Source organism: Chinchilla lanigera, unplaced genomic scaffold (genome assembly GCF_000276665.1).
Source record: "Chinchilla lanigera isolate Chin_1 unplaced genomic scaffold, ChiLan1.0 scaffold00022, whole genome shotgun sequence".
NCBI lineage: Eukaryota > Metazoa > Chordata > Mammalia > Rodentia > Chinchillidae > Chinchilla > Chinchilla lanigera.
In genome coordinates this window covers 1,882,360-1,897,016 of record NW_004955423.1, presented here as the reverse complement: position 1 = coordinate 1,897,016, position 14,657 = coordinate 1,882,360, and the positions used below count along the sequence as shown (strand labels likewise).

At 36.7% G+C, this 14,657-nt stretch overlaps 1 protein-coding gene across 9 annotated transcripts in view; it reads right to left on the bottom strand.

Moving 5' to 3' along the window:
• The window catches only part of Evi5 (ecotropic viral integration site 5), a 213,307-nt gene that overhangs the window by 100,545 nt on the left and 98,105 nt on the right, over positions 1-14,657 (bottom strand). For 8 of the 9 annotated variants that reach the window (XM_013514419.1, XM_013514420.1, XM_013514422.1 and 5 more), the window contains exons 10-11: positions 8,954-9,014; positions 395-448 (exon numbers count right to left, since the gene is read on the bottom strand). In XM_013514419.1, the coding sequence (XP_013369873.1) occupies positions 395-448; positions 8,954-9,014 (115 nt within the window). The remainder of the gene's footprint in view (positions 1-394; positions 449-8,953; positions 9,015-14,657) is intronic. The other variant, XM_013514418.1, reaches the window with a different exon arrangement.

The window sequence follows — 14,657 nt, the reverse complement described above, 5'->3', positions numbered from 1 at the left end:
ATTTTCAGATAAGGATTCACTCACTCTGACTAAGTTTAATCCCAGGTCCTAAGTCATTACTACATTCAGCATGTGGCTAGGAGGATCATACAGCACTTGGAGCTCAGCTTAAAATACAGCATAATGGGTCCCCAGCATGATCCTAAAAGAATCTACTCTGTAGGAAATTACATCAGTATGTCACTCTAATCATAACCTCAGGTAAAGCTTTAACATGACATTTCATGTGCTAGCACCAACTGTATTAATACATAATTATCTGGTAAAATAATAAGCTAGATAAGCTTAGCAGTCAACAATGGTGACACACATGCCAATATTTTTGAGGATTTATTTAAAATATATGGAAAAATACTAAGCACTCAATAGATACTTGCAGTGATCATTTACTTACTTTTTCTAATGTTTCAATGCGCTGTTTTAAAAGTCTATTTTCTGTGCGTAACCTCTGTTAAAAAAAAAAAAGTTTTGCTTAAGAAAAATAAAGATTCCCACATCAGTCCTATAATGTCTCCTTTGATAAATAAGAGAAGAGTAAGACATGGTTACATTATCACCTGTCAAACTGTTACAGGCTCAGAGTAAGAAACACATAGCAAGAAATCACCTTCCTCATTCTCACTCTCAAGGAATTTTAAATATAAACTGCAGAAGAAAACCTCTTTCTTTTCTACAGTTACAATACTGTCTTACATGTTTTTATATCCTCATTAGATAGGAAAGATTCTAACTTTCTTATTTCCTACAGGCCTATGTATACAAATATCAGTTGAATAAGAAAATTCGGATATGCACATTTAAGGGACAAATCTCAAATTAAATGTTAGACTACAGCAATCTTCATTGCAAAATTCCTTACATACTGCAAATACAAAGAATTTATTATGAATTGTTTTCTACTCAGGAAAATGAAATGACTAGCATTTACCGGCATTTCCTCAGTGACAAAAGTAAAACAAGATTTAAAAATAGAAACTTTACCAAACTGCTCAATTATAACTGCTAACTTATAACACTTGTCATTATCAAGTATCAAGTCCAAACCATTCCATGTTAGTCATCTTTTTGCATTTTCCACTAATAAAATTAATTGATAATCTATATACATTATTTCTTCATTTTCAAATCCACTGTGCTGTCCTTTCACATTTACCATTCCTCAATTTGTAAACCCCCTTACCTTTTTGTATCCATTTGTTCCACAGCTCAACCCAGCCTTTCCAGTCCTATCTTCTTCTAAATTTGTTACAAATATCTTCTTCAGAAAATCCTTGTTATCAATTCAATTTATTACTTTTCTAGTAAACACTTAACTGGAGTTTATATAACACACAAAATCTCAGTTCGGGGAAATCAATTATGAATTATAGTATCTTCTTAAGTAAGTTATAAATTAGAACAAATCTTGATTATTACAAAGACACTTCACAAATTGGATTTTCTGTTTCTAGCCACTCAAATATATTTAATGAATGATTTAGAATGGGCATTATTTGTGATTTCAGAATATAAAATAACAGCTTAAAAAAAATACTTCCCATTTTTTAGCTGCACATCTATGTACAACACAGTAATCTACATAAATTCTCAACTATTAAACACTAGTACAAGGGGCTAGGGATTTTGCTCAGAGGCACAGCACCTGCCTGGCAAGCGCAAGGTCGTGAGTTCAATTCCCAGTACCAGAAAAAAAACCAAAAAAAAAAATTAGTACAGTATAGAAAACTTTAAAAAATTGGATTCTAAAATGTTCTCAATCATTTTATCAACCAAAGTTAGTATTTTGTATATCCTAGAAGGTTTAGACAATTAAGTTCCAACCACACAACTGAGTGAATAAAATTACTTACAAGAGAAATAATGCTAAAATTTAGAACTCATTCACCTGAGCTGGGTAATCCCAGCACCTGAGACGCTAAAGCTGGAAGATCTGACATTCAAGGCCAGCCTAAACTACGTAACAAGACTTTGTTTAAAAAAAAAAAAAAGAAAAACCTCACCTGGATTTCCTTCCTCATCTACTTAAATCTTCTGAAAATCTATTTTGCTATAAATAAAATTCTAAGCTCATTTTCCCCTAATCACTGAATGTCTTAATATCACTTTAAAGTTCATTTTTATTTATTTTTTTGTAGTACTATCAATCAAAACCTGGACCTTGAGCATTCACAGCCCTTAACATCAGTTTTAAATCATTTTATCTCCATTTGTGTGATAGGTACTTCATGCAGAGCTGATAAAAGACTCTTCCTCCAGGTGTGGTGGCACACACCTATAATCCCAGCACTCAGGAGGCTGAGGCAAGAGGATCACTGTGAGTTTGAGGCCAGCCTAAACTACATAAGCCAAGTTTAAGGCCAGCCTGTACTACATAGTGAAACCCTGTCTCAAATAAAATAAAAATAAAAATAAAAATTTAAAAAGACTCTTAAGCTAATACAGACCATTTCAGAGTTACTTTTACAAGTTACTGTCTTTTCTTTTGCACTAACACGGTATTTTGACAATTAAAGCTTTGCAACTCTTTTTAAAATCTGGTAGAGGTAATTTCCCCCATTCTTGTTTTGTTTACCCTCCTTAAACCCCAGTTATTACTATATAGTACTGAAGTAGTTAAAAGCTACCTGAAATGAGGCAGATTTAGATTTAAGTCTTCATTCTCTAATACTTGTGCATATCATTCAATGCCTTAAACTATTCTCTCATCTAGAAAACTAAAGTAATAAAATCCACAAAGATATGGAAAACTTTAATGAGATAGCACAGCAACTAACATACACCAAACACTGAACTAATAATAAGCACAGCTAATGATATTTTCGAAGTTCAGTATGAGTGCGCCTGTAATACTTTTTCGTCTATTCTTTAGTGTTTTTCTTTGGAGTTTTTAAAAATATTGCTCTGAATTTTGTAAGGAATTAAAGTCAACTGGCCTCGCTAATATGTTATTTTGTTGTGACAATCACATTTTTATACAACATCAAGTTATTCTGTCTCACTATTCACCATTTTAATGTGTCTACAGGTAAGGCTGGGCATGGTGATGCATGCCTGTAATCCCAGATCTAAGGAAGCTGAGGCAGGAAGATCACCATGAGATCAAGTCCAGCCTGAACTGTGTAGCAAGACACTAGCAGGGAGGAGGGGGAGCTTTCAGTGTTTGTTAGTTTACATCCTATTTTTCATTTAGGTCATTCCCAGAAATGCTTTTGTTGTTATTATACATGGGACTTATTTTTCCAAGATATTTTGAGTCGTATATGGTGGATATTTAGAAAGTTAGCAATTAAAATCTATACCTTAACTGATTTATTATTAGTCATCCTCACATTTTCTAGGAATGTTTTATAAGGTAAAAACTATGAAGAGAACAATTACTAAATATGGTTATCTAAAAATGTGTACTTGTACTTACACAAAAAAATAAAGACTTTTTTAGCCTACGAGATTAGAAAGGAAAAAAATGAGACTAAGAGGGCAAAAAACAAATGCTGGTGAATCACTGCTAAAAAGAATTTCTCCCAAAAACACTATTTAGGAAATTCATTTAGTATATCTCTAAAGTCTGAAAAATGTAAATATAATCTGATTCTACTTCTTATAGCTGACTACGGAAATACTGGTAGCTGCCAAAAAATTATACACAAAGATGCTATTAATATTCTTTTTAAAAGAAAAAGTATAAAATAACCTAAATTTCCCTACATAGAGGGATCTCAATTTTATACAATCCACTCCTTGAAGACTACCTCCTATTCTTTCTAGTTTATTCACATTATAAAGTAGCTCAACCCTAAAGACCCTCCCCTCCCCTTCCCTCTACTGAGGAATGAACCCAGGGACTTTTCACTGAGTTACAACACTAGCCCTATCTATCTGTCTTTCTATTTATCTGAGACAGGGTCTCTCAAAGAAGCTAAGTTACCTAAGATGGGCTCAAATTGGTGATCATCTTACCTCAGCCTCCCAGAGTGCTGGAATTATAGGCATCCACCACCACACGTTGCCACAATCCTTCTCTTTATTAGGATAATCCAGTGATTCTGACTTTTTTTTTCATTTCCCTCAAATCATAATGTCCTCTCTTGCATCTATAAAATATTTAATTGCCAATCACTGTGTACATTTCCCTTGCTCCTCTCTCCCTTGGGTATGTATTTGCTTGTGAAAGTCTGGTTTCTCTCTCTCTGGAAACACTCCATCTCTATCCATCATGGTAAAGAAAAACAAAACCAAGACATTTATCTAAAGTAGCAATCACTAAACTCAGTTGGACTCTTGTTTCCTATCAATAAAAATGTATTTTCTTAAACACCTGCTCTTGGTTCCTAAAAATGATTTACTTGTATTTTGCTCCTTTCTCCTTGTCTTCTTAATCTTTAAATGCTGGCTTATTTTTAGGCTCAATTCTCTGTTTTATCAACATTCATTCCTCAGGTAATTTCATCCATTCTCAAGGCTCTCAATATCATCCTCCTGTGCACAACTGCCACGTTCATATGCGAGTCTTACCTCCATATGTAAAAGTTCAAGGGGCATCTTGGAGATCTCCTATGTACTTCATTCCTGAAATAGCCGAAACTGGGCTGTGGGACTTTCCCCCTAAACCAGACACTGATAGTCTTCACCATTTCAGGTCCCACCCAAGCTTTCTAAGTGTTCAAGCCAAAAACATTGATTGCTCTCCCTCTTACATCTTTATATTCAATCTGTCTCTATTTAAAGCTTTATCTTTAAAATCTATTCAAAGGGCTAAGGGGATTTCGCTCAGTGGCACAGCACCTGTCTGGCAAGCGTGAGATTCTGAGTTTAATTCCGAGCAACCCCCCCCAAAATAAATATAATAATATCTATTCAAAATCTAACCACTTTATAGATCAGTCTAAATTACCATCCTCTTCTGTCTGCCTCACTTCATTAGTCTTCCAGATAATCTCACTGCTTCTGCTTACACTTCCTCCAGTTTATTCTCAACAAAGCAACCACAAGGATCCAATGAAAACTGAAGTCAGATCTTGTCCTCCTCTACTACAAAACCTCTAATGGCTCCCATCTCACGGAGTCCGTGACCTTATCTCATCTGCAGCCTGCCTGTTTTACCTCCACTCATTTTTCTCATCAATCATGATGCCCACTCACAATGCCTCGTTACTATTCCTCCCCAGGTCCAATCCTCCAGCCTCAGCCTCCCTCTTCTTTCTAGCTAGCTGGCTAAAGCCAGCTCCTGGCTCTAGTCCACGCCTTCAGGTGTTTATTTGAAAGACAAATGGTCAAAACCCAAACACTACCACTTTATATTCCCTTTCCCTGAGGTACTTTTTTCTCCTAACCACTACCATCGTTTAGAATACATTTTGCTTTTCTATTTACTGTCTGATTTTCATTCTGGAATGTAAGCTCCATACAGGCAGGAAATGGACTGTTTCATAACATCTCAAGTGCCTAGAGGGCTGAAGATGTAGCTCAGGCAACCAAGCATGAAGCACTGGGTTCACTACCTACGGCCACCAAAAAAAAAAAAAAAAAAAAAAAAAAAAAGAAAAAAAAAATCACTCAGAACAGTTTTTGAGCATGTGGCAGGCACTATAAGTTATATGTTAAATGAATGAATTATCGAATATGCCTGCCAAGTATTATAAAATCAATCATTTTTAATGAAAAGTTTATAATGCTACAGAAAAATGGACACCAAAACCCTTCTTACATCATACTTACAAACCTATCAGTCTTTCCTAAAAAACAATACAGTATACACACACTGAAGAACACACAGGGCCTAAGAATAACACAAATCAAGAACTCAGATGCCTGCTTTTTGGTGTCTCCTGGCAATGTTATCACGGACACACTGTTTGAGTTTTCTTCTTCAAAGAAAAATGAGTATCACTTTCATAAGGCTGTTGTAAAACTAGGAGATAAAGAGTGTAAAGGATCTATAACATACTCTTTTTTTCTTCTTTCTTTCTTTCTATTGAGACAGGGTCTTGGTACATCATTCATGCTGGCCTTGAACTCACTATGTAACCCAGGCTGGTCTCAAACACGTGGCAATCCTCCAGTCTCAGCCTTCCAAGTGCTGGAATTACGGACATGTGCCACCATGCCCAGCTTACATTAAGTATTAAATAAATGTGAGTTTCAATTCTACTAATATTTCACACTCACTGTTAAATATAATTCCTGGACAACCTAGGTAATACTGTATTTTTCTTTTTAACCAAGACAGTGGATACATCAGTGTTTGTATATTAATTCTCTGCTTTTAATCATATCTAAATAGGGCTGGGGATTTAGCTCAGCGACAAAGCGCCTGCCTGGCAAGCGCAAGGTCGTGAGTTCGGTTCCCGGTACCGGAGAAAAACCAAAAAAAAAAAAAATCTCACAGTGTCTTAATCATATCTAAATAATTCATATTTCTTGAAATAGGAAAAATAATGAAATAAAAACTTCTGATTAAAAACCAGTGAAAATTTCCAATATATTCCATTTGTAGGGCTGTCAAACTCTCTTTCCCAAAGCACAAATTTAAGTGTGAAGATTGTAATATCAGTCTTAAGTACAGTGAGGGATCAAGATTTTTCTTTTTTAAAGTTTGGGGTTACTCTAATATAAACTAGAATTTGAATATTCCTTACCTCCTTCCTCTCAACAAATTAGAAGATACTGAAAAAGGTATTTCTAGCAAGAAAAATAAAGATTCCCCATATGAAGCCATTACAAGCCTCACCAGGGGCTCAGTAACCCAAACTGGGCTAGCCCCACAGAGTGCTGGGGACTGCAGACATGTAATACCATACCTGGCAAGTAAAATCTTATACCACTTTTAAAGAAGAGGTGGAAAAAACTTAAGGTATAACTTGCACAATAAACTCAATGACAGATGTAATAATTAGAAAAGAAGGTCACTACTCAGAGATCTTAGAATTTTAAATAAAATTTAATTAAGAACAACAGACTTCACAACACCCAGGGCTAACTTTACACTTCTATATCAAAACCTCATATGCTATGATGATCACACCATTTGCTTGTGAAAAGTAAGGTACAAAACTGTCTCCCTGGGGCTGGTCGTGGTGGTACAAGCCTGTAATCCCAGAACTCGGGAGGCTAAGGCAGGAGGATTCTTGTGAGTTTGAGACCAGCCTGGGCTACAAACTGAGCTCAAGGCCAGCCTGAACTGCATAGCAAGACCCTGTTTCAAAAAGACCAAAAAAAACAAAAAACAAAAAACAAACGTGTCTCCCTGGAGGCTTCCGAGGAAGACCTAGGCAAGGCAAGAGGAGTTTCAAGGCTGTGTTCCCCAGTACCACAAAAATAAAAACCTTAAGAAAGCACTAAACCAGGCAAGGTGGCACACGCCTGTAATCCCAGCACTCAGGAGGCTGAGGCAGGAGGATCCTTGTAAGTTCGAGAGCAGCCCGGGCTACAAAGTCAGCTCAAGGCCAGCCTGAACTGCATAGTAAGACCCTGCCTCAAAAAACAAAAACAAAAACAAAAAAGCACTAATTTAACAGACCTACGCCCTTGTAAAAGGACCTGCAGCGTAATAAATGACACTTGCCATTTTACAACAAGTTTCAGTTAAAACATGGTTAGTGGTCATCTGATCATGACTAAGATAAATTATCAGGTCCACGTCAAAAACCAGACCCACTCAGTATAGTGATTCAAAAACTGTTTTCGCTTTGTCCTTTAAGGGCTTGGGGAATGAAACAACAAGAAAGAAGCATACAGGATGAGGATGTAGCTAGCTCAGTGGCACAGCACCTGCCTGGCAAGCACAAGGTCCTCAGTTCAATTCCCGGTACCAAAAAAAAAAAGAACCATATAAAAATAAGACTGTAAAGAAGAAACAGATACTCTTGATTGAAAGCAGCATATTTTAATTAATCAGTTCCACTAACTTTTTAACTCTTTTCTTCCAGATCCTTTTCTATAAATAATTTCATGCCACCTGCCTGAGACTCATAGTGTTACAGTCTGGATCCCAAAGATCCCCCAAAAGTTCATGTGTTGAAGGTTTGGTCCCTAGTGGAGCAGTGTTCAGAGCTGGGGCCTTTGGGGAATGACTGCATCAGAGGGCTCTGACCTCTAGACTGGATTAATCCAATCAGTCACAGTTCAAAGGATCAGCTTCGTTATAAAAGCCAGTTCTCCTTCTTTCCTTGTGGTCATGGGGCCATGAGATGAGCAGTGTGGCTGCACCATAGCTCCCCATCACAATGCTCAGCTTTACCACAGACATGTAGCTTTAGGGCCAAACAACCATGATCCAAAATAAAACTTTCCTCTTTTAGGCTGATTTCTCTCAGGTAATTTGCCACAGTGACAGAAAACTATCACAGTATTCAAAGGAATTTGGTCATGCATATGAACTAAAACTTTCCCCCCAAAACAAAGTTTTGTTTTGTTTTGTTTTGTTTTGTTTGAGACAGTGTCTCACTATGTAGCCCAGGCTACATATAAAAAAAATAAATAAATAAAACTTTTAATTTGTCTCCCTGGGAAACAGTTCTAAGTATAATCTTTGCTTAGATAAGAAAACACTGCATTGATGAAAACTCCTGGCAGCCATAATAGTTTTAATTAGTCTGACACAGGTTATCTGCCACTAGTTTCAGAACACAATGTGTTACAGATTATCTTCTCTGCCACGATTACAATTAAGGTTAAATGGAATGTAATTATATTCCCCATGGAACTTTTCTCTCCTGAGAAGCCACTGACAAAGCTACTCTTTTTCACAACAGAACAAAAGCCATCAGTCACATTATCCTGCTTTTGGAAAATGTCTGTCTTCAACCATAACATAGGAGGGTAGTCAATAAATAAATTTTATTGCTAAATTTACTGCAGATGGTAGTAAGAGATAAACATAACCTAATATCTACTGCCAAATAACAGACTTCAACCAACTTCTCTTAAGCACTTAAAAAAGCCCTGAAATGCTTACTTTAATTTCAACTTGCTCTTCCATTTCTTTAGTTTTTATCGTAGTATATTCCTTTTCAAGCCTAAGAAGAAGAAGAAGAAAGTTAAAGGTATGTTTTCGTTCCAAAAAAGCTACTAATTATAAAATTTTAAGATATAAATTAACATAAAATACTTTTTTTAGTTTCCCCAGGTTATTACTTCAGATACTAAACATGAGAAAAATGAATAGTTTCATGGGTTGTTACCCCAAAAAGTCATCTTACAAATCACAAAAATAAAAGCCATTCAAAAGTAAAGAAAATGAATTTATATAAAACACCAAACATAGAACTGAATTACCAGACTTTGCTGAACCCTAAACTTAAAAAAGAACCAGCTATCCTTTTCCATCAAATTAGAACATGGATGGCCTTTTAACCATAAAATCCTGGTACTAGCCCTGACTTAAAATATTTGTTGAGTTTCCTAAAAAAAAAAAGCAAACAAAAACCTCTTAGGACAACTCTTCCTTACAAAAGCTTCAACTAAGAAATGCAGAAGAAATGAGGCCAGTATAAAAGTCAGCAGCATGCCACAGTAAGTACCACTGGCAAGAAACACTAGTGAGTACAAAAATTAGTCACTGAATTTTATGAACAGCCTCAGACTGTATTTTCTTAAATGTTTAGAAAGTACTGAAGGAAAACAGTAAATTTATAGTGCAGAATCCTAGCAGATAGCACTTGTGTTAACTGATCAAGATTGAAGTCACAATGATGCATATTCAATATATGGCCCTGTGAAGGTGTCCTGAGAAAAGCTATCACACCTCTGGATATTACTCAATAATGTACATCCGCAAAGTTAAAAAAAAAAAAAAAATGGAACAAAACCAAATTAAAGGATCTCCTACAAAGTAACTGACCAATTCTGCTCAGAAGCTTTAAGAAAACAAAAAAGAAGTCAGAGCCAGGTTGTGGTGGTGCACATCTATAATCCCTGCACTCAGGAGGCTCAAGCAGGAGAAATGAAAGTTTGAAGTCTACCTGGACTATACAGCAAGTATGAAGCCAGCCTGGATCATACAGAAAGACCGAGACTCTGTCTCAAAATACTTAAAAAAAAAAAGTCAGGCTCAGTGGTGCACACTTGTAATCTCAGCTGTTCTTGGGAGGCTGAAGCAGTAAGATCAATTGAGCCCAGAAGTTCAACACCAGCCAAAAAAGCATAGTGAGACTTTAGCTCAGAAAACACTGATGAACTGCCACTGCCTGACGGAGAGTAAAACATGACAAATAAATGCAATATACTATTTTTCCAACACTATTATAAATCGAGTTATCTTTTTAAAAATGTATAGGCCAAAAATTAGTAGCATAAAATTATTTTTTATCTTGCTCACAACCAAATTCACTGCAAGTATCAACCAGACCAGACTTCAAATAATTTAAATCTATTTTCAAAGATCAAATTCTTCCTCAAAGGACAAAAGCCTATTATGATATGTATCATCACAGTTACCTCACGGTTACTTCTTTAATATAGATTGTTACACCTATTCTGAGGCTTAGAAATTTGCTTAAGGTTACACTGCTAAAGTACAATGACTCATTAAGAAATATTACCAAAAGAATTTATCAAAGATTCCAAAAATTGCAAAATATTTTGAACAATGGTTGCACTGTTGAAACAAGTATCAACCTTTGAAAATGACCACTTTGAAGCAGTTATTGTTAGATATTATGTGAAAATGTCATCATAACTCACTCACCTAAAATAAAAGTACTAGGAGTCATCAATCCTTTCTTCACAGTTCAAGAAATCAAACATGTTCAATTCAACCTCCTAACAATGCTCTAAAATCCATTGCTACTTCATCTTCACTGACAGTGTTTTTTAATACTTCATTCTCCAACAGTTTCAGATTTACAAAAAGATTATAAAGATAGCATAGTTTCCTTCTACATTCCTCTGTTACAACATGTTATAACAGATTGTTACACTGGTACAATTAATGAACCAATATGAATACATTATTAACTAAACTCCACATATGGATTTCGGATTTCGTTAGTTTTTGCCTACTGTCTTTTTTCTATTCCGAGATACTATATAATATTCAGTCGTCATGTCTCCTGAGGCCCCTTGTCTTAGTTACTTTTCTCTCATTGCTGAGACAAAATACTCAACGCCCAAAATTAAGGAAGAAAAGGTTTATTTAGCTTACGATTTGTGGAAGTTTCAGTCTATAATCAGCTCACTGCAAGGCAGGGTGGCAGGGCACAGGGGCAACACTTCAAGGCGGCACAACGCAGCAAAAGCAGCAAGAGTAAAAGCGGGGGCAAGCCTCTTTTCCTCCCTTACACTGTATGCAAACTACCCCCGCCAGCGCGAGTGTGGCATTCACACTATAATGCCAACATCAGACCATGAAATCAATCATAAACTCTAGAAGCCTGCCCCATATCTGCACGAGGCTTTCAGAAGACATCCAGACATAAACTATAACACTTCTCTTGGCAGTGACACTTTCTCTGATTCTCCTTGTTTTTGATGACCTAGATAGTGTCTGGTCAAGTATTTTACAGAAAGTTGTTCAAATGTGATTTGTCTCATGTTATTCTTGTGATTATATGGGCATAATGGGTCTTTGGGAGGAAAACTCCAAAGGTTAAGTGCCATTTCCATAACATATTAAGAGTACAAACTCTCATTTTATCAATATTGATATGAGTAACAATATTTTTTATTTTAAAGATTAAAAAAACTAACAAGACAACAATGAAGACAAAATCAAAACAACATAAAAACATCAAAAACAATACATGACCTCAAAACAAAATGGTAGGAATTAACAATGGTTGCTACATTACATACTGTTGTCTTCAGCAAAGTTGCTCAGTTCACCAGACGTAACAATATGCAGTATAAGAACCATTGTTGAACTCCTGCCATCTTGTATGGTGAAGCTCTACATCATTTCCAATTTTTTTTTATTACTTGTTACTGTCTTTGATTGTTTGATCAATCTTATATTATGTCTGGTAACAACATTGATAATAACTTGGCTGAGCACTTTCTCACCTGGCTGAGAAAGTGCTTATCAGTCACTACACTATTTTGTTTTCTATTCATTAATAATTGTTTTCCGGCCTTCATTATGGCTTGCCTAAATTACTAGAAGATATTCAGAATTATGCTCTCCACTGGCAGTTTTATAACTGACTCTTTTCTGCAACCTATTATTAAAAACAGTCTTTTTAAAAAGTTGATTTGAGGGCCAGGGATATAGCTCAATGGCACAGTACCTGCCTGGCAAGTGCAAGGTCCTGAGTTGGATTCCTAGTACCAATACATAAATATTTTTTTAAAATGTTACCGCCAGGTGTGGTGGTACACGCCTGTAATCCCAGCACTCAGGAGGCTGAGGCAGGAGGATCATTTTGAGTTTGAGACCAGCCAGGGCTACAAAGTGAGCTCAAGGCCAGCCTGAACTACACAGTGAGACCCTGTCTCAAAAAAGACCAAAAAAAAATATTGATTTGAATCACATCATTCCTGGAGTACAGTATAGTACAGTACAGTACAGGTGCTACCCATTAACTTCAGGCCAAAGTTCCGAGGTTTCCAAAGTTCTTTGTAGAAATGACTTATTCCTGAGTAATGGCAGGGAAGGAATATAGGGAGGCTGGAATATTTAGATGACCTAAGTGCAAGAAATTCTCAAAGAATCATGGGAACATGTCAAAAGGGCACAGCCACCGGAATGAAACTTTTCCCACTGGACAAACTGGAGACAATTTGATGTATTAGTGCATCATAACTCAATGAATAAGAATCTATGAATTCACACTGATATGAATGACTGAATGAATGGAGGGAGAAAACGCTTCCCTACTGTAGAATGCCATGTCGTAAGTAAAAAAAGAAGGCAATGAGAAAATAATGCATGTAAAATTAGGGAAGAAAATTTGGTAAAGGAAGAAGACATTACACAATCTCAAAGTATCTTGTTACACATTACTTATTAATTACAAGAGGGAAAATAAATGTACAGTAGTGAAACCTAGCCAACACCACCCTAATCAAGTGGTCAAACCAACATCACCAATTCTGAGAGAAACCAATACCATGTATCTACTGCACGGTGAACTAAAGAGACATAAAATCATTAGTACACCTCCTACAAATGCACAGCTGGAACCTCATCATACAAAAACCTCAGAAAAAACTCAAACTTCTGAATTTTCTGGAAAGTAACAGGTCTGTACACACTATATCAGTGTCAAGCTGAGTGTGGTGGTACATGCCTAAAATCTCCGCATCCTAGGAAGCTGAGGCAGGAGGATCACAAGTTCAACCTAGCCTAGGCAACTGAGACCATGTCTCAGTATTTACTAAACAAATAAATACATGGCTAGGGATAAACACAGATTAAACTGATAACTACATAAAATACATGAAACTGGACTAGGAACATGGCCCAGGGGTAGGGTTGGTGGTAAGAAGGAGTGGGGGAGATGGCTGTAAAGGATACTGTTCAGAGAAGTGATGAAATTCAAACATGTGCTGTATACAGTAGAACAGCTGTACCTTCCTTATTTTGGTTAACTACTGTGTTTATGTTAAAAAAAGATCTTGTTCTTTGGAAGTACACATCCGAACTTTTAAGGATAAAAGGCACGCTATCTCAATCTACTCTCAAATGGATCTCCAAATATGTATGGATTTACCTTATACAAACACAAACATACGTATGCGTTATTATTTATATATATGAGAAAGATATGATAAAAAACAAATGAGGCAAACTGTAAGCAACTGGTGAATCTAGGTAAAAAGTATACGGAAGTTCTTTGTACTCTCTCTTGATTTCACTGCCCACCATACCTTTATTAACCTATGCTACTCCAGGGACACCAGCTCAGTGCTGACCCATGAACATCATTTACATCCTTGTCTCAGGCTTTGCACTTACATCTCATTGATTAAAACACTACCCTTCGACAGTCACGTGTCTACTTCTCTCACCCTCTTAGGTGTCCATTCAAATGGTACTTCATCAGCCCATATGTCTGTATCTGAGTGCCCTATCTATCTCCCCCCACCCCCGAACCCCGTAGCGGGAATCAAACTCACGACCTCATGCTTGCCAGGCAGGCACTGTGCCACTGAGCTAAATCCCCAGCTCCTTGAGTGCCCTATCTAAAAGAACAGCCCATCATTCTATGTGTTTCATCCTGTTTTGTTTCCTTTGTGGCACTTTTAACAAGTAAAATGACACCTGTTTGTTTTGTATCAGTCTTCTACATTTCTGTAAGTTCCGCATCAGCAGACAGTGTGTGTTGTAGTCACCACATAACCCTAGCAACAGAAACAAAGGTCTTCAAAATTATACTTAGGTACAGTCATGGTGACTGAGGCAGAACTGCCATGAGTTTGTGCCCAACGCGGGCTACAGGTGAGTTGAGGACTACGCTGGATTATGTAGCAAGATGTTGGACAAGTCTCAGAAAGAAGGAAGGGAGGGAGGGAGGGAGAGAAGGAGAGAAGCAGAGAGGGAGAGAGAAAGAGAAAGAGAGAGAGAGAGAGAGAGAGAGAGAGAGAGAGAGAGAAACACACAAACAAACAAAATCAGGTATCATCTCCAGAAGATGACACAAAATCTGGTTTGCTACCCTCCTACCCTACCATGTTCATTGTCTTTGTATTTTTCAACTTACATCCTTGTTAAAAGAGTATTT